Source organism: Dipodomys spectabilis, unplaced genomic scaffold (genome assembly GCF_019054845.1).
Source record: "Dipodomys spectabilis isolate Male_0828 unplaced genomic scaffold, ASM1905484v1 ptg000026l, whole genome shotgun sequence".
NCBI lineage: Eukaryota > Metazoa > Chordata > Mammalia > Rodentia > Heteromyidae > Dipodomys > Dipodomys spectabilis.
The window spans coordinates 8,617,653-8,639,327 of record NW_024870703.1 but is presented as its reverse complement, the minus strand read 5'-3'; the positions used below and the strand labels follow the sequence as shown (position 1 = coordinate 8,639,327).

General features: G+C 48.8%; 1 protein-coding gene and 1 non-coding gene across 2 annotated transcripts; both read right to left on the bottom strand.

Moving 5' to 3' along the window:
• Positions 1-338: 338 nt before the first annotated feature.
• Haao (3-hydroxyanthranilate 3,4-dioxygenase) lies at positions 339-21,039 on the bottom strand. The gene is made up of 11 exons (XM_042675516.1): positions 21,035-21,039; positions 12,360-12,447; positions 10,037-10,115; positions 5,806-5,889; positions 5,446-5,552; positions 2,908-2,997; positions 2,584-2,627; positions 2,179-2,324; positions 1,030-1,098; positions 797-879; positions 339-693 (listed from the first exon to the last, which is right to left on the bottom strand). Exons 2-11 carry the CDS (start codon positions 12,437-12,439, stop codon positions 615-617), a joined length of 861 nt encoding a protein of 286 aa, XP_042531450.1. The 5' UTR covers positions 12,440-12,447; positions 21,035-21,039; the 3' UTR covers positions 339-614.
• On the bottom strand, positions 15,189-15,293 carry LOC122104609. Its single transcript, XR_006146961.1, has one exon. It is a non-coding gene; the product is annotated as a U6 spliceosomal RNA (small nuclear RNA).
• Positions 21,040-21,675: the final 636 nt, after the last annotated feature.

Here is a 21,675-nt window from a genome sequence, read left to right as displayed (position 1 = left end):
TCAGATCTCAGCCTCCTGATTAAACTAGTGTTACAGGCATGAGCTACCAATGCCTGACTTTCTATGCTCTCTGTACTTAGCTGGTGCAAAGCATAGAAAGTGCTAACTACTAAGTACTTCTGTTACTGATAAACTTAACAGAAGTTACTTCTTTAAAGTTACATAAAACAAATAGGAACAGAAAAAGAGGCAGATAGATGCCTTTAGCCATGCACCTAGGACGAGACTTGAGTTCTGGATGGATCAGGGAACACAGGAATGCCTACCCCCAGGTCACCCCAGCACCCCCGACATAACACATCACAGGGCCAAAGGACCAGCTTCCTAGACAGCCTGTGTTTGGAGCCATGGGCGCTTGTTCATCAGAAAGCTTTTATTGAGTGCCTTCTTGATGACAAGCAGGTGCGCCTTGTGGGGGACTGAGCTGGATGGCATACCACCCGACAAATGACATGAGCCTATGCCTGTTAGAGAAGGGAGACTACTGGCTCCCCTGGAGCCTGGTATGGGGTACACTAAGGTGCTCAGTCACTATACAGAGCAACAGTGGGACTGGGAGAGTTGTTTGACAAGGAGCAACCTGCCATGGCCGCTTTGGTCTCACAGCAAGATGATCACCCCAGGGGCCTTTTGCGGGCAGGGTCCTGAGTCACAGACAGGGCCACAGAGCCTGGTGCTCGCTCCCAAACATATCTGTGGAGACACAGGTGGGGAGGGGCAGGCAAGGAGGGACCCTGAGGAGTCCAGGGAAAGAAGGGCAGTCCCCCAACTGGGAGAAGTCCTCCCATGTACTTACGAGCTCCTCTCTGGCACCAGGAGACTGTCATCAGGACCCATCTGAAGGTGCTGTCCCCCCAGAGTCACCACCGAGGAGCCCTCCTGGGAAAGGAAAGCAGGAGAATTAAGTGGAGGGTGCCCAGCCCCCACACCTGCCTGCTTGTCCTTGAGTCCACCTCGCATGGAAGCCCGCGAGCAGTCAGATCCCCCTGGGCAGGAGGTAGTGCCACCCTTTCTCCAGGCCCCACTTGCCAGCTGCCACAGCCACATGTCCACATCCTGTTCCAGGCCTTGGCTGCTGCCTTGCCCATGGGCGATTACCTGTTGGGAGAAGAAACAACTCCCAGTGTCCCCGCATTGCTCATAAGCCCACATAAGCTCTGGGTGTCCCCGGAATGGAGAAGCAGGTCAAGCTTCTACCCAGTTAGCCTCCCTCCCTGGCTCACTAGTTCTAGGCCAGCAGCAAGTCATAAAGCACAAGGGAATACTAGCCTCCTGCAGGCCTCTGCTCCCCTGCCCTGTCCCCTCGATGTGCAGGGAGACTTTCAGAAACACCACGCTACCTCTCATGCAGCACTCTAGGATAGGTGCTTCCACTCAGCCCTGTTCGGCCAACCCCCACCAGCACCAGGCCCAGCTGGCTGCTGCTCAGTCACTAGCCGCACCTTCCGCACCAACCTCAGCTGCAGGATGTGGCAGGCTGTCTCAAATCTCCACACCTCCAACTCTTCTTGTCTCTTCTCCCTCGCCTCACATGTTCTAGCTCCCTTTCTTCCTTTTGCAACCCCCTGTACTAGCTTTAAAATTCTCCTTCACATCCCCTCCTTCAGGAAGCCTTCCTTGACTTCCCTCCCTGCTAGGTATCCTCTGTGATCCTCCTGTGGCTTTCTGCAGCTTGTTAGCAAATAACATATCGCATGACTCTGACAATTGTGGATTAACTTGTCTGCCTCCTTGGCCAGACCATCCATTCTGGGAGACAGATTGTCCTGCTCCTGCCAAAGTCTGAGACAATGAGCAGTCAAATGTTGAGTGAAAGGTCAGCTTGTTCCAGTCTCTCCACAATGCCATCTAACCCCCTCCTCAAAACGCTGCCTTCCTTTCCAGCTTCCAGGATGCAACCAGAAGCTCAAGGGTTTCTAGTGAGGGGTAAATGACAGAAACAGGGAGAGCTGCCAGTGATGGGTGTCTTGCTATTCTGAGAGCAAAGAAAGATTGCTTGGGACCATGAATCCTCCACAGACGTCTGGTCACAGTGAAACCATTGTCCTCTGAAGTGGGGAGGGGACAGGAAGGCCTATGCTCATGTGCACACCTCTGATAAGTGTGTGTGATATGAAATCAGTTCCCGATTCTCATGATTGATTGGTGGACACCCTGGGCAGTCCAGGGCTACATTACCTGTGTCTCATAGTTGTCCCCAAACAGGCTAAGAGATGTGCCTGCCTGAAGCTGCTGGTGGTGGACATCCAGCCAGGCCTTCAACGACATGGGCTTCATGATGGATCGTGTGCTCAGTGGGAACGGTGGCTCCTTTAGCAGCTGGTCTGTGCTTGCAGTATGGCTATGGTCAGTGTTCCCCAGGCTCAGTCCAGCCAGCCCCAGCAACCCCAGAATCCAGGGACCCCAACTCCCAATAGCAGGATGGACTCCAGGTCTAGCTGGATGGCCCGTCATGTGGGGTGATGGTTGGTACCAACTTCCCTGTACCTTGAGTACTGGGCAGAGTACTCAGGATTCCATCCCACTGTGGGATGAGAGGGCAGGAGGGAAAGAAGGAAGGAGGGAGAGGGAAGGGTGGCTCACCAGGGATGGGCTTTCCTGTTCTATACTGCTCAGAGCTGAAGAATCTGCAGGGACAGCCGGGGAGAAGAAAAATGGTGGCACTGCCACTGAGGCCAGTAGATATACACACTGGACACTGGCGGGTGCAGAGTCCCCACACACTTGTGGGGCCCTCGCACAGCCTGTCTGTCCATCACTCTTTCCCTCACCACCCTGTGGATCAGCCCCTGTGCCTTCATCCGAGGGGACCCTTTCTCCTAATTCCCAGGTGTGATGGATCGAGGCCAGCAGGTGCTGATGTGGAGTCCCAGGACAGCAAAGGGCAGGCCCAGGGTGGGGGCTCACTCTTGGATGATGGGGGCCAACTGTGTGCCGAGGTTTGAACAGTAGAACCACTTCTCAAACAGGACATCCACGGTGTCCCCCACGTAGTACCTGCCAAGTCAAAGGTCAAGGGATTCCAGATCCCTATATAAACAGCAAGACAGGCTTAGAGAGCATCTAATCCAAGTGTGTTCATTTTTCCCAAAAGGAAGCTGAGGCTGAACCTGAAGCCAGGGTCAGCCGCTAAGTGCTCTGCCTGCCTAGGGAGCTGTGTCACAGAAACATCAGTGGTCAGCTGAGGACACACAGGTCCATCATAGGGGATCTATAGTTGTTATAGCAGTAGTCATGGCTGCTTTGGTGAGCTAGAAGAAAGCTCTAGATTTCTTCTCCAGAGCAGACCCCTGTGCACGCATGCACAGCCTTCAGTACCCCCCTGCAGACACCCAAGACCCTGCCTGGGCAGTAAGCCTTGCCACTGGCTTGAAGGAGCCTGGCAGGCAGGGCTGAGCCTCAGATCCCTGTGCGTGAAGCACAAGGCAGATGCCAGAAGCAGCTGTCACCCAAACATCTAGTCCCCTAGCCCAGCTCTGGGCCAGGCCAGCTCTGTCTGCTCTTCAACGCCTACTGAAACAGAGGAGTACAGTGCTGAGGGCATGGGTTTACAGACATCCAGTGCACCTCCCCACCCAGCACTTGAATTCCTGCCCTGGGATGAAGCTGGCCATCAGAAAGCTTCATAACAGGACTTCAGTGTCCTCTAGGAATCGCCTTTGGAGTGGCATTTTAATGTTGAGTCCCTGGTTTTTATTAAAGGTCAAAAGCAGCCAGATGAAATCCCTTATTGAATTTGCTGTAAAATGTTATTGAGGATACCCATAACTCACTTAAGACTCCTCTATAAATACCCCCTGGAGAAGCTCCTTTTAGAATTTAAAGTCAGATATGCCTGTACAATATACCATAGGCAGCCATTAGCATTGTGATTTTGAAAAGATTTAATAGTCTGAGAAATACTTATGAGGTTTTGGAGGAAGCAAAGCAGAACGGAAACCCACTCATGCAATACACTCGGGGTTGTCAGGTTCAGTATGCATAGCGGCCAGGAAGATAGAAATCTAAGTTCTGCTTGAGGTTTTCCTGAGGGGAGGAGTTGCCAAAAAAACATTGTCCCCTTTTTATTATTGTTTACTTTCTTGAAAGGAATAAGACAATTAAATTCATGTACCATAAAATGCACCATTTTAGTGGCAGGTAATTTTTTTTGTACTGGGACTTGAACTCAGGGACTTGGACTCTTGTTTTTTCCACTCAACTGGTGCTCTATCATTTTAGCCATGCCTCTACTTAGTTTTGTTTTGTTTTTTTTTTAAACTGGTTATTTGGAGATAAAGAGTCTCACAGATTTGTCTGCCAGGGCTGGCTCCAAACTGTAATCCTCAGATCCCAGCTTCCTGAGTAACTAAGTTTATAGGTACAAGCCACTGGAGCCCAGTCTGAATATTTTTAAAATTTGTTCATTTTGCATTCTTGCATGTTTCTAGATTTTGAGAGAAATATATAAGACTTTGGTTAAAAAAATTAAAAAAAGTATTTCAAAATGTCCAGTATAAGCTGGACATGTTTGTATATGCCTCCTGTAATCCCAGCAATTGGAAGACTAAGGCTTGGACTACAGAGCAAGATTCTGTCTGAGTCACGAAACCAAACCAAACCAAACCAAAGCCAGTAAAGATGTGGGCCAGAGAGTTCTTACTCCAAAAGCTTGGGGAGAAATTTAAATTTCCTTACTTTAAAAAATAAATTCAAAGTGCAATTTAGGTCTTCAGGAAAATCTTTGGTCTGACTTTCAAGGGACATTCAGAGGTTAACTATCCAGCAGCTGGTCAGACCCAAAAGGAAGTGGGAGGTGGACTCAGTGTCCCTGGCTCAGCTTGTTCTTCTGTGTGGTGGTGCTGACACCCACTCGACTCAGCTGTCCTGACCCTGACTTTATTTCTCTAGAATGCTGGATCTAGCCAGCAGTTAAGCCCCAGCATAATAATGACCTTCCCCACACCCAGTTTCTCCTTGGGTAAAGTAGGGCTGGGAACAACAGCTATACCAAGCATCAGCAGCAATATCACTGAATAAATACACACGGAGTCCCTGCCTGGGGCCCAGCCTGGAGCCTGTGCTATCCAGGTGCTCCAGCTTGTGGACTGACCTGGGGTAGAGACTACACCCTGAAGGCGCAAGGCTGCTCAGGGCAGAAGTGTTTGGGCTGTCCTGGGATCCCTCTCAACTCCCCTCCTTTCCCTTCTGCTTCCCTCCCCTCCAGCCAGAAGGCCCAGCTGGACAGGTTCTCAAGCAGCCAGAGAGAATCCTCTTTCCCCTTCCCTCCACACATCATTGAACCCATTCCACCCTGCACTGTCAGCAAATCCAGCATCTCTATCACCTCCTACTGTCAAGCCCTGAACTCACTTGCTGGCCAGGAAGTGCTGCAGTTTGAGTTGTAGCCCTCTGCTGCTAGCCCTCTGTCTACCCTAGCCTTCTTGGACAGGAATGTAAGTTTACCTGAGCCCATCAAGCTCGGATCCCAGCCGCCTCCGCTCAATCACCAGCCCCATGGTGTTGGCAAACCTCTGCGGGGAGTGAGGCACCCTGGCAGGCAGGAGGAATATCTGCAGGGGTGGAGACCAAATGCCCAGCAAGTCTGTGATCCTTCCTAGAGCTCTCAGTGCCCTCCACAGAGTTCCTGTCCATGCTGGCCCCATTCTTTGCTCAGAATCTACCCAGACAGCCAAAGGGAACAATGTGGGCTGTGCTCAGGATAGAGCAAGGAGGAAGGATGGGGCAGGGACAGATCAGGCAGGGAAGAGGACAGGATGAGTGGCCAGAGCCCTTTGTCTCCCTGCCCTTCAGGGTCTACCTTACCTCTCCCTGCCGAATGGTCACATCCCGATGTTTCCCTTGCTCCAGGACCCGGAGAACCATATCTCCCTCCAGTTGGTAAAATACCTGCAGAATAATGAAGAAGCTGGCTCCCTCTTCCTGGTGCTTGGCTAGTGCTCAGGCCTGAGTTCTAACCAGGCAAGCAGAACTTTCCCTTGGAGTTAATTATGAACAACGCCATCACTCCTGCCCTGACTAATATCTCTTGGCCCAGGTCACCCAGATAGATCACAGACAGTAAGGCTGGGAACACAAAGAAATAAAGCCTCAAGCACAGAGGCCGGGATCAGGGCATGCAGGATGCAAAGGCACGCACCTGGCCAGCAGGTAGGAGTCTGGGTGAGAGGCTGGCTGGAGAATTCAGGGGCAGTCAGCTAAGAACCCACCATTCATTGTGGGCCAGGGCACTTCCCATACACACTGATAGAAATCTTTACAACTACCCCCAAAGGCATCATTAGCTCTGTTCTGCAGAACAGAAAAAGAACTTTGGAGGCTCAGAGCTGTGTGTGGCTCTGGGTTAGCTCCTCTGGCTTGTGAGAAGCCCTGACAGGGGGTTTGTGGAAGTGGAAGCCTGGGGCTGGGCAGGGGCAGTGCTCTCTCCAGGGGCTGCTTGCATTTTTCCAAGTCCATCCCGAGCCTCAATATGTTTATTTCTCTCCAATGGTAACGTATTGCATGGGTGTTAAAAGCCCCAGCCAAGCCAAGCATAGCAGTTATACACTTGTCATTTCAGCACTCAGGAAGCAGGGCAGAAGGATTACAAGTTCAAGGCCAGCATGATACCTTTTAGAGAGATCTTGTCTAGCTATAAACATCAGAGGTTGTAGAAATCACAAAATAATATTTATAACAATAGTAGAAGTAGTATAAATATCTGAAGGTAGATTAGAAGTATAGACATTTGTAGCTAAGAAAACTATGGAATATTTTCCCCCATACCAGTATTAAAGCTTGAACTCTCACCCTCACTTGGCATTTTCACTCAAGGCTGACTTTTTCACTTGAGACATACCTCCTCTCCTGGCTTTTTGTGTGCTAGTTAATTGGAGACTTTCCTGCCCTGGCTAGTTTCAAACCATGATCCTCAGATCTGAACTTCCAGAGCAGCTTGGATTACAGGCCTGAGCCATCAGTTCCCAGCTTAGAACAATGTCTTTCAATAACAATAAAAATGGCTGAATGAGCCGGGCTTTGGTGGCTCATGCCAATAATCCTAGCTACTCAGGAGACTGAGATTTTAGGATTGTAGTTTGAAGCCAGCCTGGGTAGGAAAGTCTTATCTCCAATAAACTACTCAGTAAAGGCCAGAAGTGTCTCAGTGGTTCAAGTGGTAGAACACTAGCCTTGAGCAAAAAGCTCAGGGACAGCGTCCAGGCCTAGAATTCAAGGCCCAAGACAGGCCAAAAATAATGCCAGAATGAACAATACTAAAGTTATGATATTTTGGCTGAACATGTGGGTCAAGTGGTTGAGTACTTGCCTAGCAAGCTTGAAGCCATATCTCAAAGTTACAATGTTAAGAAAACATTCAAAACTATGTCCATTGGGATTCTATTCCAATGGCATTCATTCTAATACATACATATATATACACATACACACACACACACACACACACACACACACACACACACACACACACACACACACACACATATATCACAACCATTAGTGCTTATGGGGTTTCCTGAGCAGAAGGATTATGGACAAGGTAAGCATTTTTCTTTCTATGTCTCACATTTCCTACAATGAACAGTAGTTACTTTCATTATTTAAAAAAAAAAACAAACCTGTAGGACTAAAAGTGTAGTTCAATGGTAGGTGCCTGCCTGAAGACTTGAGTTGGATTTCTAGCCCGGGAGACAAAACAAACAACCCATAAACATTACTTAACACAAACAAGTAGTGCTTATGAATTGTTCCTTATAGAGAAGAATTCAGCACATCTCTCCCCACCCCTGCCTCAACTCAAGCTGTAAGAAAAACCTGTGTGTTTGTGTGTGTGTGTGTGTGTGTGTGTGTGTGTGTGTTGTGTGTAGGGGGAGTGGAGCGCTTTTCCTATGTATCTTAGGTCTTTTCATAGTACAGGAGGGAAGGAAGGATCACTGAATTCTAGGGGAGGGGGCTGTAGCCCTCCATACATCAGGGAAAGTTAGGAGAAGAAGTCTGGAGTGAAGTCTGAGCCAGGTACAAGGTGTTAGCCATTGCAAAAACACGTAAGTACTTTTCCTGTATTGTCCCCTCTCCGGTAACTTCCCTGTGAGCAGACAGCTCACAGAGAGCAGAAAATCCTGAACAGCCAGGAGCAATCCAAAAGGAATTATTCTCACTAGGAAGCAAATGATGTTTGGGACCTGGGGCCAGCTGAAAGATTAAGTGTACCGGCTCAGGGAGATATTAAATTGAGTTCAGCTTCCATGACCTGGAAAGCCCTCACAGGCAAGGTGAGCTGGAGAGAGATGAGGTGCAGAGAACCTACACCTGTTAAGCATCTGCTCCGTACAATTGAATCCTTCCAGGGCCATCATCCCTGTGCTGTAAGGCTTAGAGAAGACACTAGACAAAGGCTCACCTGCCTCCCAGCTGGGCTCCCTCACACCCACCTGCCCCCAGGGGAAGGAATGGGGGAAGTAGAGACTCAGTAGTGGGTGGTATTGAGTACAGTTGAGCTCAAACTAGGAGAAAATAATGGCTCAGTCAGTAGAGATGTGAATCAAACCTGGGTCTGAGGAACTGGCGTAGGTGCTAGCTGGCTAACAACAGGCAGGGAGAGAATGCTGAACATCTGTCCTGAGGCCACTCAGGCTGATACCAAACCCTGCCCTCAGAACCAAGGGGTAGGGACAAGCTTTCACAAACCCACGTCCAGCCAGACTCCTCAGCTGCCGAGTGTCCCTCTGGAGTGACAAGCCAAACTGAGCCCACGCAAGGGCTGGCCTGGCCCTCATGGACACCCATCCACCTTTGAAGGTGGGCATGGGGCAGCAGGGGTAGGGGTAAGAGGGAAAGGAAGGAGAGAGGCTAGGGGGCAAAAGGGGAAGACGCCAACATCAGGCCTGACTGAGGTGAGCTGGACAGCCCCATTGTGCCTCCCTCACATGGCCAGTCAGATCTGACTCCATCTCTTTGCTGTCGTTTTGGATTTTCTTGGCAATTTTTCCACAAAGGAAAACAGTCTCAGGGAGGTGTGTTGGGAGAGGGGCAGAGCCTGTGAAGGTAGATGGAGCAAGGGGTGGGGTTGGCAATCTGCTCAGTCAAGGCTTCCTGGGGCCCGCCTGCGGCTCCATGGCCCCCTCTGCTGGCTGGTAGAGGCTCTCAGCCCACATACTAGGGAGTGCCGGGGAAGGCTCGCTGCCTGACATTCTCCAGGGCTGACAGCAGCCTGCAGCTGCGGGGCTGTGCCAGCAGTGAGGGTGGAGGCTGGGGACTGCAGTGGGTTTTGTACCTCAAACTCTAGCATCAGGACGCCTTCCAGAGGATGGGAGCTCCAGACTGGTCCTTCTCTAGAGACTAGAGAAGGCACCTGCCCATGTCTCTTAATCCTTCCCTCTTAAATTTTGCTTCTGCTTGTGTACTTGGATTAGGTAGTAGAGAAGCCTAGTTCAAAATTAAAGTACAAAAGAGTAGTCAGTGTCCTTTCCCCCGGCCACACAAGCCGTAGCTACTGATGTGTCTTACATCCCTCCCAAATGGCCACGCCTCAGATACTGACTCCTCATACCCCTTCCCCACGGCTCTCCCGCCCACCCACCACCTTCCTTCCCAGCCCCTCATCACTGGGCATTGCTGAGCTTGGCTCCTATCTGTAGGAGGGAAAGATGGCTCCTTGCATCAGAAAGGGAGACCTAGGATCCCTCAGCACTTGGGGCTTGTTTTGGAAGCCAGTTGTGTGCATTCAGCTTTGTTGGGGGGAGGGGGAGGATTAGGGTCTCAGCCCTGGAACAGGAAGAACCTTCTGTCCCCCAGACAGATGCACCACAGGAAGAGATCGTCACTCCCAGGGGCTCCCCCAAACTTCCCTGGCTCAGCTCTGAGCATGGGGCTGTCAAAGAGGTCCCTGCAGGCTCCCCCACCCCCAACCTTAAGGCAGCAGCCTTCCATCCCCAAGCAGGCATAGGTCCCCTCTCCAGTCCACATGCTCTGGCCTGGCTCAGGAAGTGCCTGCTCCCCCAGGAGGGGGATCCTCTGAGGTGGGGTGATCAAAGCCTACCTCCTCACCCTCCTCGATGTGATAATCCTTCCTGATGTTGGGGCCCCCGACAAACATGATCTTGAGCTGCTCCTGGTGCCTGTAATAGAGGAAAATGAAGGCAAACTGCATCAGCTGCTGAGAGGGAGGAGGGACCCTAGGGGTTCTTATAGGGGCTTGGTGCACCTGAGAGAAAAGCAGGCCCCTGTTCCTTCGCTCGGCCCTAGTTTGCCATGTACATCTAAGTGTCTGTGTGTCACGGTTGTGTGTGAGCCTCTGTGTGTCTGCCTATATCCTCTGACCAGTAGCAGAACAGCGTTGCCATGGAGGCACTATTCATCACTGTATTCAAGTTCTCTAGCTAGTGAATGGGAGCCCCTCAAGCTGTCTAATTAGAAGACCCCTTAATGGTTGGAGATATAGATCAAGGAATGTGAGGTGTAAGTTGAGAACATGTGCAAAGGGTTTTTTTGAGACAGGGTAGTTTCTTTCCTGTTTCTTAAATTATATTTTTGTTATCTTTAAGTAGTTGTACCAAGGGATTACCATTCAACAAATCAATTAATAAGCACAATGCATCTTGCTTTCTATCGCCCCTTTCACCTATCCCTCCTGTCCCTCAATTGTCTTAGTTCCAGAAGATGTGTATTGCATATTATGACTGCATTTTCCCCTCCCCCCTCTTCACTGGTAGAGACAGGGTCTCGTTATGTAGCTAGGCTGACCTCAAACTCACAATCCTCCTACTTCAGCCTCCTAAGTGGTAGGATTATAAATGTATGCCCTGCAGTCCATACGGAATGCTCTTGAACAAGTTCACTGGAGAATTATTCATTTTCACCAGTCAGAATGCTTAAACTAGCTCATGTATCTCCTGGACTCAGAACCCTCCAGCAACTTTCTGTTTCTCTCTGGATGTGTCACAGGTCATGCTGACTGGGCTTACTAGTGGGCCTGCCTTTGCCTCCATCCCTGGTTTGTTCAGATTTATTAGGTGCCCTTTCTCAGCTGAATTTCAGCTCCACAAGAAAAGGGCATTTTCCTCCACTTGTTTTCTGCTGTATCCAATGTCCAGATCACCTGGCAGATAGCAGGTGCCCAGCAAACACCTGCTGAGTAAGATGAGGACGCATATTTGTGGTCATTAATACCAGGGCAGCACTGCAGGGCTAGCTAGGGGTCTGGAGGCAGGGCAGCCCAGGGCTGCAAGTGAGCAGGATAGAATACAAGAAGCAGCCATGAGCCATAAGGAGAAATAGGAAAAGTGAGAATGAGAGACAAGATGGGGATGAAGTTGGGGAGTGGGTAGAGGCAAAGACAATCATGAAGCTGGGTTTTGGCAGTGGTAGAAGAGATGAGCTGGAAGCCTCACCTCACCTTTAGTCAGGTAGTATTATGCAGTGGCTAAAATTGTGCATGGACCTTGGGGTCAGATTCCCATGGGTTTGCTTCCTCCTCGCCTCCCCAGCCCCTCAGTAACTCTGTGACATTGGAAAAGTTATTTATTAAATCCCATCTTCCTGGGCTGCTGTGCGAAGTCAAAGCAGTGACACCAAGGCCCTTGGCAGCATCTCTGCCTGTTTAACTATTAATGACCAGGGCTGTCTGGATGCCACCCCACCGGAGATGACTTGCAGGAGCACAAATGTGGGGAAGGCCTGGATCTGGGGACACATGAGGTCCAACCATGGAGCTGAGGGAAGGGGAGGGAAGCCATAGTGGACAGGTCTGCTCTGTGTGCTGCAGGCAGTAGCCTAGGAGGGATGGCGTGTGTGTGTGTGTGTGTGTGTGTGTGTGTGTGTGTGTGTATAGGCAAAAAGGGGCTGTGGGAATGGCAATAAATCAAGGAGGGATGGTGTGTGTGTGTGTGTGTGTGTGTGTGTGTGTGTGTGTGTACAGGCAAAAAGGGGCTGTGGGAATGGCAATAAATCAAGATTGCCCCATGCTCAGCTCCCATGCTTTGTCAAGTTTGGGTGATGTGCTTCAGTGGGCCAGACCTATGTATGATTCTGGGGCATCCATAACCACACTCCCTACATTTTTAACTTTTCCCAAAGTGCACGGGAACCACGGGAGGCTGGAGAACAGAGTCCCAGTCCTGGGCGGAGGGGTGCGCCCTGCCACCCCACAGCTCCCAAGGCAGAGACACCAGAAAGAGGAAGCAAGGGAGGAGGCGGTGGAACTCAAACTGCGTATCCCCCCCCCCACCTCCCCACTGGCCTCCCAAGGCGCCCCAAAACCAACAGCCCACCCCCGCCCACCCCCACCCTCCCCCTTGCAGGCACCTCCCAGTGGAGCTGATGGAGAAGGAGGAGGGAGGACGGAGGCCCCTGCTGGGACTCACATGAGCTTGTTGCAGACCGGGGGCTGGAAGGAAGCCCGGTTCTCTTCCACCCAGCTCTTCACTCGCACGCAGCGCTCCATGGCCACAGCTCCCGGGGGCGACCCAGGTCCTTCCGACCTGGTCTCAGCGACAACTCTGCCGGGAGGCCTTGTAGTTCCTGCACCCCAGAGGTCAAAGGGAGGAGCAATCTCTAGTGTCCCCGTGGTGCCCCTCAGCCAACTGCCCTGAGCGCCGCCCTTTGCCCTTGCCCTGTGGAGAGTAGCTGGGGGGAGGGGGGCGCGCAGGCTGGAGCCCTCCCCCCCCTCCAGTTTCTCCACAGGGGGGTGATCAGCCCCCCAGCTTCTCTTCCCAACCCTGCCTAGGTCCTGGGGGTGCCCCCACCCGCGCGGAAGCAGGGAGCCTGCTGCTGGAACCCAGACTTTCCAGCCTGGCCCAGGAGGTCCCCGGAGAGGTCTCCAAAACCAACCAACCAATGCAAAACTGCAAGGCGACGAAGCCTGCCGGTGGTTGCAAGTCCTAGAGTCTGAGCACAGGATGTTAACACCGGCTTTTAGGGCTCGGTTTGCTCATCCGGAAAATGGGAAGCAACGCGCAGCCACCGAGGCCTGTGCGCCTGGGAGGGAGGGCGGTCCCGCGGCCACGCGGGGGCCCCCCGAGGCCCGGGGGGATGCCAGCACCCCGTGTCCGCACCAGGACCCCAGGGGGTGTCACTTGGCTGGCTCAGGAAGCTGAGATCCAGGGGACCGCGGTTCGGAGCCAGGCCAGCCAGAAACTCCATCTCCAAACAAGCCCTCCTCCTCAACCCCGCGCCTCACTGCTGCAACTCCCAGAGTTCGAGCCCCGCCAGGCAGGTGCTGAGCTACATGGCTAGCCCTTTCTGTGTCTCAGAGGTCCTACCCCTCGAGGGCGCGGGGTGCTGGGCGTGGAGTGGACTGGCGCTGGAAGAGGTGGTCAGCTTTGTCCTTGGCACACACCTGCGCCTGCGCAGGGGGAGAGAAGGCGCCACCGCCCCACGCATCTGAGAAGGGTGGCGTGGGGAAGTGAGAGGCGAGGAGAAGGAAGATGACTCCTGCCTCTGACCTCAGACTGCGGCCGGCAGAACTGAAATGGCAGCCCCTCTGGGCCCCTGCGCGCACCCGCCGCGCCCCTGCCCTGCACCTGGCCTGCGGCCTGCCTGGCTTCGCGGCTGCTTTCCTTGCTTTTCAGACATAAAGACTCCCTCGGTGCTAGTGAAAGCCAGACAGAGAAGAAGCAGGAGTCCCACCCACCCGACTGGCCCCACGGCCCCCTCTCCCTCCTCTTTTAGTTATTTATTTAGTACATTTTAGCCGCATGCTTATTTCTAGAATATTGCTTGGTATCCAAAGAATCCAAACCGCCTTCTTTATTTTTCTCATCTACAAGTGATCGGAGGAGATATCACTAGGCACCTCTGATTGAGTGATGTTTGCTTTGGGTGTCTGTAAAATGGAGGGGTGGGAGGGCATGGGGTGAGGAAGGACTAAATGAATTCACACAAAGGGGAAAGGGAAAAAAAATCTTTCAAACCAATAGACGTTCTGTTACATGGTACAAAGGAAAGAATGATAGTTACCCTGTGCTTTAATTAAAGTCCTCATACAACGTGAAGAATTGAGGCCACAAGTAGAATCTTGGGGGTCTAAATTATCTACATTAATCCTAAACACAGGCTAACCTACTGCAGTGTAGTCACTGTCAAATACGCCCTCTGGTTGGTGCTTTGCAAATAAAACACCATGTCTAGTTGTTGGCTTAGTTGGCAAGCTTCCTAGCTCTGATTTTGGCCACTATCTGACTTAAGTGTCAGAAAACTGACAGTTCCCCTTTTATCCAAATACTCTGGCGTTGATTAGTCCCAGCCATCTGGAATCTTTCTAGACACTGACCGTTGGTCTCTTGGAGTTTCTGGACCTAACCTGCTCCCAGAAGCCACCTCTCTCCTCATAAGAGCTCACTGCAGAATCCAAAACAACAGAGCAAACAGCATCGATCTTGGGATCAGAGCCCACCAGGCTGTTGCTTGCTTGCTGGGCTCTTGCTTGGCATCACCCTTGGTGCAGCTGCCCAGCTTGTGGAAACAAAAAGATGCTTCTATGTTCTGATGAACATAACTGGTGGTAACTGTCTGATCCTTCAGTCCTTTGATAGATTGAGCTAGTTTACTCTGATCCATCCCTTTCCCAGACTACCTCAGTCTGACTCTGTCTCCCCACCCCGCCCCCCTTTTTTTATTTGCCAGTCCTGGGGCTTGAACTCAGAGCTTGGACACTGTCCCTGAGCTTCTATTGCTCCAGGTTAGCGCTCTACCACTTGAGCCATAATGCCACTTGCAGCTTTTTCTGTGTATGTGGTTCTGAGAAATCGAACTCAGAGCTTCATGCATGCCAGGCAAGCATTCTACCACTAAGCCACATTCCCAGCCCTCCCTTCCCTATTTTTTATCTAGCTCAGCATATATTTGAAAACAAATGCTCTATATGAACAAAAGTACTTGGTCTGCCAGGCACTGGCAGCTCACACGGTAATCCTAGCTACTCAGGAAGCTGAGATTGAGTATTCAGGTTCAAAGTCAGCCTGGGTAGACAAATCCAAAGACTCTTTAAAAAATTTTTTTTAAATTTTATTTCATTTAAGGGTGATGTCAGAAGGGTTATAGTTATCTAAGTAAGGTGATGAGTATATTCCTCATTGAACATTGTTAACCCTGCCCTTGTTTCCTCCCACCTTCTCACCACCCCCCCTTACTCTCCTTTTCCCCAAGTTGTAAAATTCATTTCCAACATAGTGTCTTGTGAATATCACTGTTGCAAAAATATGGAACACTTCACCAATTTGCATATCATCCTTGCACAGGGCCATGCTAATCTTCTCTTTATAATTCCAATTTTAGTATATGTGCTGCCGAAGCGACACCCAAAGACTCTTATCTCCAATTAACCAGCAAAATGCTGGAAGTGGAAGCGTGGTTTAAGTTGCAAAGTGCCAGCTTTGAGCAAAAAAGAAATGCAGAATCTCAAGGCTCTGAATTCAAACCCCAGTACTGGAACAAGTAAGCAAATACCACCAACAACAAAAGAGGGGGGACTCAATTATAATGCATTCTGTTGAATAGGAAAAAAACAACCAATTCAACTTCTCTTTCTGTAATCTCACAACACAGATGACTTAATGTGGAGATCACAACACTTTCCTCTACTGGTTTGCTAGAAAGGATTTAAAAAAAAAAATTTATGTTTTTGTGCTGCTCCTGGGGCTTGAACTCAGAGTCTGAGTGCTATCCTTGGGCTTTTTGTTGTTGTTGTTGTTGTTGTTGGTCATGGGGCTTGAACTCTGGGCCTGATCATTGTCCCTCAGCTCTTCAGCTCAAAGCAAGTGCTCTTCCACTTGAGCCACAGTACCACTTCCGGTTTTCTGGTGGTTTATTGGAGATAAGAATCTCATAGACTTTCCTGCCCCAGCTGGCTTTGAATTGATATCCTCAGATCTCAGCCTCCTGAGTAGCTAGGATAACAGGCGTGAGCCACCAGTGCCCGGCTTGTTCCTGGGCTTTTATGCTAAAGGCTACTGCTCTACCACTTGAGCAACAGTTCCACTTCTGGCTCTGTGTGTGTGTGTGTGTGTGTGTGTGTGTGTGTGTGTGTGTGTGTGAATGTGTGCATGCGCGCATGCGTCCATGTGCATGTGGGGTTCTTTTCTTGCCTAGGTTGGCTTTGAATCATGATCCTTAGATCTCAACCGCCTGAGTAGTTAGGATTACAAGGTATAAGCCACAAGTGCCTGGCTGGAAAGAATATTCTAAAGGATACAAACAAGCAAGCAGATGGAAAGACACACAGAATGAGGTGAGAAAGGCCCTGAGCCTCAGAGCTTTTGTCAGGGTGGAACTGAGGTGTCCACTCTCCTAGAATGTGAAGGAGTTCTTCCGCACTTTCCTACAAGCCCCCGCATCTCCAGCACCCTGTCTTTGGGGTTTCTATGGAGACTTCATTGCATATGCAAGACTGAAGCATGGAAAGCGAAGCAGAAATGACTGGACAGAAAGATTTGGTCTAAGACTTTTCTGCCTAGACTGGTTCCAAATCAAGATCCTCCAGATTTCAGCCTCCTGAGCCACCAGTATCCTATTAAGTTTTGTAAAAGTATTATCTGCTTCTATTGAAATTCTACACATTTCTATTATGCAAATATATATGCTAAGAAATAAGGACCATGTAGTGGCTCATGCCTGTGAGCCCAACTATTTGGGAGGTGAATGGAAAGCAGGGGGATCTCAGTTCTAGACCTGCCTAGACCAAAAAACAAAACAAAACTGGGTGCAGTGGCAAGCCTATCATCCCAGCTATGAGGGTTCAGGCCAGCCTGCACATACCCTGACACCTTGTTCAAAAAATAAAAGCAGCAAAAAAAGATTAGGGATGTACCTCAAGTGGCAAAGTACCCACATAGGAAGTGCAAGCACAAGGCTCCAAAAGCACTTTTGTTTGTTTTTTTTTTGGTCGTGGGGCCTGGTCGTGAACTCTGGGCCTGGGCGCTGTCCCTCAGCTCTTCAGCTCAAGGCTAGCACTCTACCCCTTGAGCCACAGCGCCACTTCCAGTTTTTTCTGCTTATGTGGTGCTGAGGAATCAAACCCAGGGCCTCATGCATGCAAGGCAAGCGCTCTACCACTGAGCCACCTTCCCAGCCCTTAAAAAAATTTTTTTTAAGTAATAAAGATCAAAACTATTTGAATGATTATCTAATATTTTTCTTTCTGAGAGATATTGATAAAGTGGTCTCACTGTGATTTTTGGTCCATTTCTCCTTATACTTAACAGGCTTTGCTTTAAATAGTTTGAGTCTCAGGTATTAGATGAACAATGTCCCACAACTATTTTCTCTTCTTGCTGAAGGACTCTTTCATCACTAAGAATTATTTCCTTTTACTTTCTTTCTCCCTTGACTTCCACTGGTAGTAACCTTGCTGCACCTAGAGTAGGATGCCTTGATCAGTAAGTTACTCCACTCACTGCTTCCCGTCTTGAATCCATCCACTTGCCACCAGACGTGGCCATTTTTCCATGGAGACATTGAGTGAACTTCTCTGCTGCTGAATCATGGCTTCCATCTGTGCCATGCTTTGAAAACAGGAGGCCGCAGAACAGATGCTGCTACCTCAGATGGAGACTGGGCCTCAGTTCTCGCAGCTGCTGAATTGTCTAGTACGCTGCTGCCACCCTGTGCAAGAAGCCTGGACTCACTTCCTGGAGGATGAGCGGCCATGTGGAGGAGGTGGCCAAGAGCCGGAGACGGTGCAAAGCCATCTTAGCTGACTACAAGCTTGGGTAGCCTAGGGGAGACGACAGAGCTGCCCAGCTAAATGCCAGTCATATCCCCACCCACTGCACTAGGAACTGCTTGTAACCCAAAGGCATCCAACATGGTGGATTTGTTGGTTACTTTGCAGTAGATAACTGAGAAAACAAGTGCAGAGCTTCTCACAGCCTTTTGATGTTACTTTGCGTTAGATGTATTTCTTATGATGGTACATAGTCGGAATATTTTAAAATCCAACTCACTAGCCAGTGTTATTTAGTAGCTGAGTTTAATTCTCCCTTGTTCAATTGTAGATATATATACATATATATTTACCATTAAAGAAAATTCCTTAGGCTCAGCATATCAAGGAGAGTTTGTGTGAACAAAGAAAAAAGTAAGACAAATAGAAATAAAAAATAAATACCCAGGAGGGGGGTGGGGGGGGGAGAAGGATTGGGACTGGGGGGGAGGGGGGAGGCTGGGAAGGGATGTGAAGGGTAAACAAAGGAGGAGGCTGCAATGCTTGGTAAGAAATGTATGCATTATCCTGCCCATGTAATTGTAACCCCTCTGTACAGTATGTTCACAAATAAAAAATAATAATAAATACCCACTCATGAACATAACAGCTCCCAGGATAAGAGCAGGCTCTGGAAACTCCAACTAACAGCATGATCTCACAGTTTTTATAGAAAGCTGGAATGACCCTTGGAAAAACAATTTATTTAAGCCTGGCATGGGGGCTCACGTCTGTAATCCCTGAACTCTGGAAGCAGAGGCAGGCAAATCCTGAGTTTGAGGCTAGCCTCGCTACTTAATGAGACGCTGTCTCAAAATGTAACAAGTAGAACTTGACTATAGTTTAGTTAGCCAGGAAGCTCCATTGACCTCCAAAACCAAGATAGTAAACTGGTGCTGTTTTAAAGTACCAGTTTGTGATAAGTTAATGTACAGCAACAGGAAACCAACACAGCATAGCAATTAGAAAACCGAAGATAAGATGTCAGAATAAGTACTGTTAAATGAAATTTGCAGTAGGCCATGGGTTTGGACTAAGCACTGGTATTAGACCCAAGAGACTAAGCCAATATAGAGTTCATGGCCTTGTAAAGTATTAACTAGTTAAACTCTCACTAGTTAAAACCTAACCTACTGTTGTCAGAGCTGCAGTATTTCTGGTGATTCTAGCTAGGAAAGATTTTCTCTCCCTTCTACCTTCTGGGAGCTATCTGCACTCCTTGGCTTGGAGTCCCTTCCTGCTTCATCACCCACTGCTTTTGACTAACTCTTCTGCCTTCTTCTTTCCTTTATTAGAATCTTGATGATTATATCGGAGCCACCCAGATATCAGAACAACTTCTCCAACTCTTTAATTTAATCATGCCTGCAGAAACACCTCTTTAAGATATAAGGCAACATGTATGATTCTAGGAGTTAGGAGACAGAGATCTTTTTCTTTTTGGTGGAGAAGGTATTACTCTTTTCTTTTCTTTATTTCCTGGTCTAGCAAGATATTCATGGCTACAAATGACAGAGACCTCAGTAATACAGTGGCTTAATTGACAGCAGGTTTAAAGGTTCGTGTAACTGGGTACCCAGAAGGAGAATAGGGCTGTGATTCAGCAGCGTTATCATGGACCCTAGTTCTCTTCAGCTCTTTAGTTTGCTATCGGCAGAGCAGTGCTTAGTCAAATTGGGCCTCTGACTTGAAGTTGAAAGTGCCCCACAATCTATGGCCATGTGGTCCATAACTCGGAAGTAGGAAATGATACTTAGGAGCAGATGCCAATCACATCTGCCTTTTGATTAGGTTATCTTTGCTCCATGTCCGTCCTACATTTTATTCCTATATGTCTAGTGGGTATTTGCTAAAGAAATTTATGTGCTTTAACTTGTAGATTTCTAATAATGAGTATTGCTAATTAGCATCACCCTCTGAATAAAGAAAAAGAAGAGAGTATGAAGCTTTAACTTCTTTCTGGAATTCTCTGGCAATGTACATGTTGTTTTGCTTAAATTTTTTTTTCAGAGGTACTGGGGTTTGAACTTACGGCCTCATGCTTGCTTAGCTTGTTTGATTATGGCTGGTGCCCAACCACTTGAGCCATGACTTTAGTCAGGCCTGTTATTTGTTTATTTGTTTGTTTATTTGTTTGTTTATTTATGTCAGTTATGGGGCTTGAACTTGGGTCCTGGGCACTGTCCCTGAGCTCTTTTGCTCACACTTAGTGCTCTACCACCTTAAGCCATAGTGGCACTTCTGGTTTTCTGGTGGTTAATTGGATATAAGAATCTCACAGACTTTCCTAAGCAGGCTGGCTTTGAACTGTGATCCTCAGATTTCAGCCTCCTGAATAGCTAGGATTACAGGTGTGAGCCACCAGTCTCCAGTCAGGCCTTTTATTTTGAGATGGAGTCTCTTGGAGGTTTCTGCCCAAGCTAGCTTTGAACTTTGATCCTCCAGATCTCAGCCTCCTAAGCTAGGATTACAAGTGTGAGTCACTGGTTCTGGGTTTTATTTTTATTTTTAAATATAAGCAATACTTACATACCATTACCTTTCCCTGAATTCTCTCATCCTCCCTCTATCTTTTTTTCTCTCTCTCTGTTTCTGTCTCTCTGTCTCTGTCTCTCTCTGTCTCTCTGTCTCTGTCTCTGTCTCTGTCTCTCTCTCTCTCTCTCTCTTTGGACCTAAGAAATCCTTGCCTATTTTTTTTTTTTTTTTTTGTTGGTCGTGGGGCTTGAACTCTGGGCCTGGGCGCTGTCCCTCAGCTCAAGGTGAGCGCTCTACCACTTGAGCTACAGCGCCACTTCCAGCTTTCTGGTGGTTTTATTGGAAATAGGAGTCTCACGGTCTCTCCTGCCCGGGCTGGCTTTGAACCTCGATCCTCAGATCTCAGCCTCCTGAGTAGCTAGGATTACAGGCATGAGCCACCAGCGCCCAGCTCCTTGCCTATTTTTAAAGGAATATCTATTCCCTATCTATCAACTTCTAGAATTTTTTTAATGATTGTTGGGACATTTTAGGTCTTATCTCTGTGTTGCTTAGCTTTTCTTTCTTCCCATATCTCTTGGTCCTGCATTTTGGGGATGTCCTACACAACTTTGCAGTTCACTGTTCATTTAGTCAATGTTTCTGTCATTCATCTTATGTGACCAGAAGACATGAATAACTATTTCTCCAAAAGAGATACATAAATAGGGCTGGGAAGGTGGCTCAGTGGTAGAGCACTTGCTTTGCATGCATGAGGCCCTGGGTTCGATTCCTCAGCACCACACAAGCAAAAAGAAAAAAGCTAGAAGTAGTGCTGTGGCTCAAGTGGTAGAGCGCTAGCCTTGAGCTGAAGAGCTGGAGGACAGCGCCCAGGCCCAGAGTTCAGGCCCCACGACCGGACCCAAAAAACAAGAGATATATATATAGCCAGTAAGCCTGAGAGAAGTTATCAACATCACTAAGTTTTAGGGGTATTTTAAACAAAAGCACATTGAGATATCACTTCATATCCATGAAGGATATATTATTATGATCACCCGGTGTGGTGGCTGTTCACCTCTAATCTTATACTGAGGAGGCTAATGGAATAAGACCTTTCTTCTTTTCTTTCTTTCTTTCTTTTTTTTTTTTTGTGGGTCATGGGGCCTGAACTCTAGGCCTGGACGCTGTCCCTCAGCTTTTCAGCTCAAGGCTAGTGTGCTACCACTTGAGCCACAGTGCCACTTCTGGCTTTTTCTGCTTATGTGGTGCTGAGGAATTGAACCCAGGGCCTCATGCATGCAAGGCAAGTGCTCTACCACTGAGCCACCTTCCCAGCCCCTGAGTAAGAGCTTGAGATGGAGGCCAGTATGTTACATAATGAAAACTTATCTCAAATATAAGCAAGTAATAAAGGAAAAAAGAAGGAAGAAAGAAAGTAAAAGAAGCAAAAAGGAGAGAAAGAAAGAGAAAAAACAAAAAGCAGTCTAGGGCTGAGGGTGTATGACTAAGAGGCATAGCAGTCG

Bases quoted from the DNA above. Each gene is read 5' to 3' on its own strand.
- Haao (XM_042675516.1), bottom strand. From the start codon at position 12,439: ATGGAGCGCTGCGTGCGAGTGAAGAGCTGGGTGGAAGAGAACCGGGCT. The intron at 5,890-10,036 runs GTAGGCTTTGAT...ATTATTCTGCAG, and splicing joins ACATCGAGGAGGGTGAGGAG to GTATTTTACCAACTGGAGGG. The intron at 5,553-5,805 runs GTAAGGTAGACC...CCACCCCTGCAG, and splicing joins TGACCATTCGGCAGGGAGAG to ATATTCCTCCTGCCTGCCAG.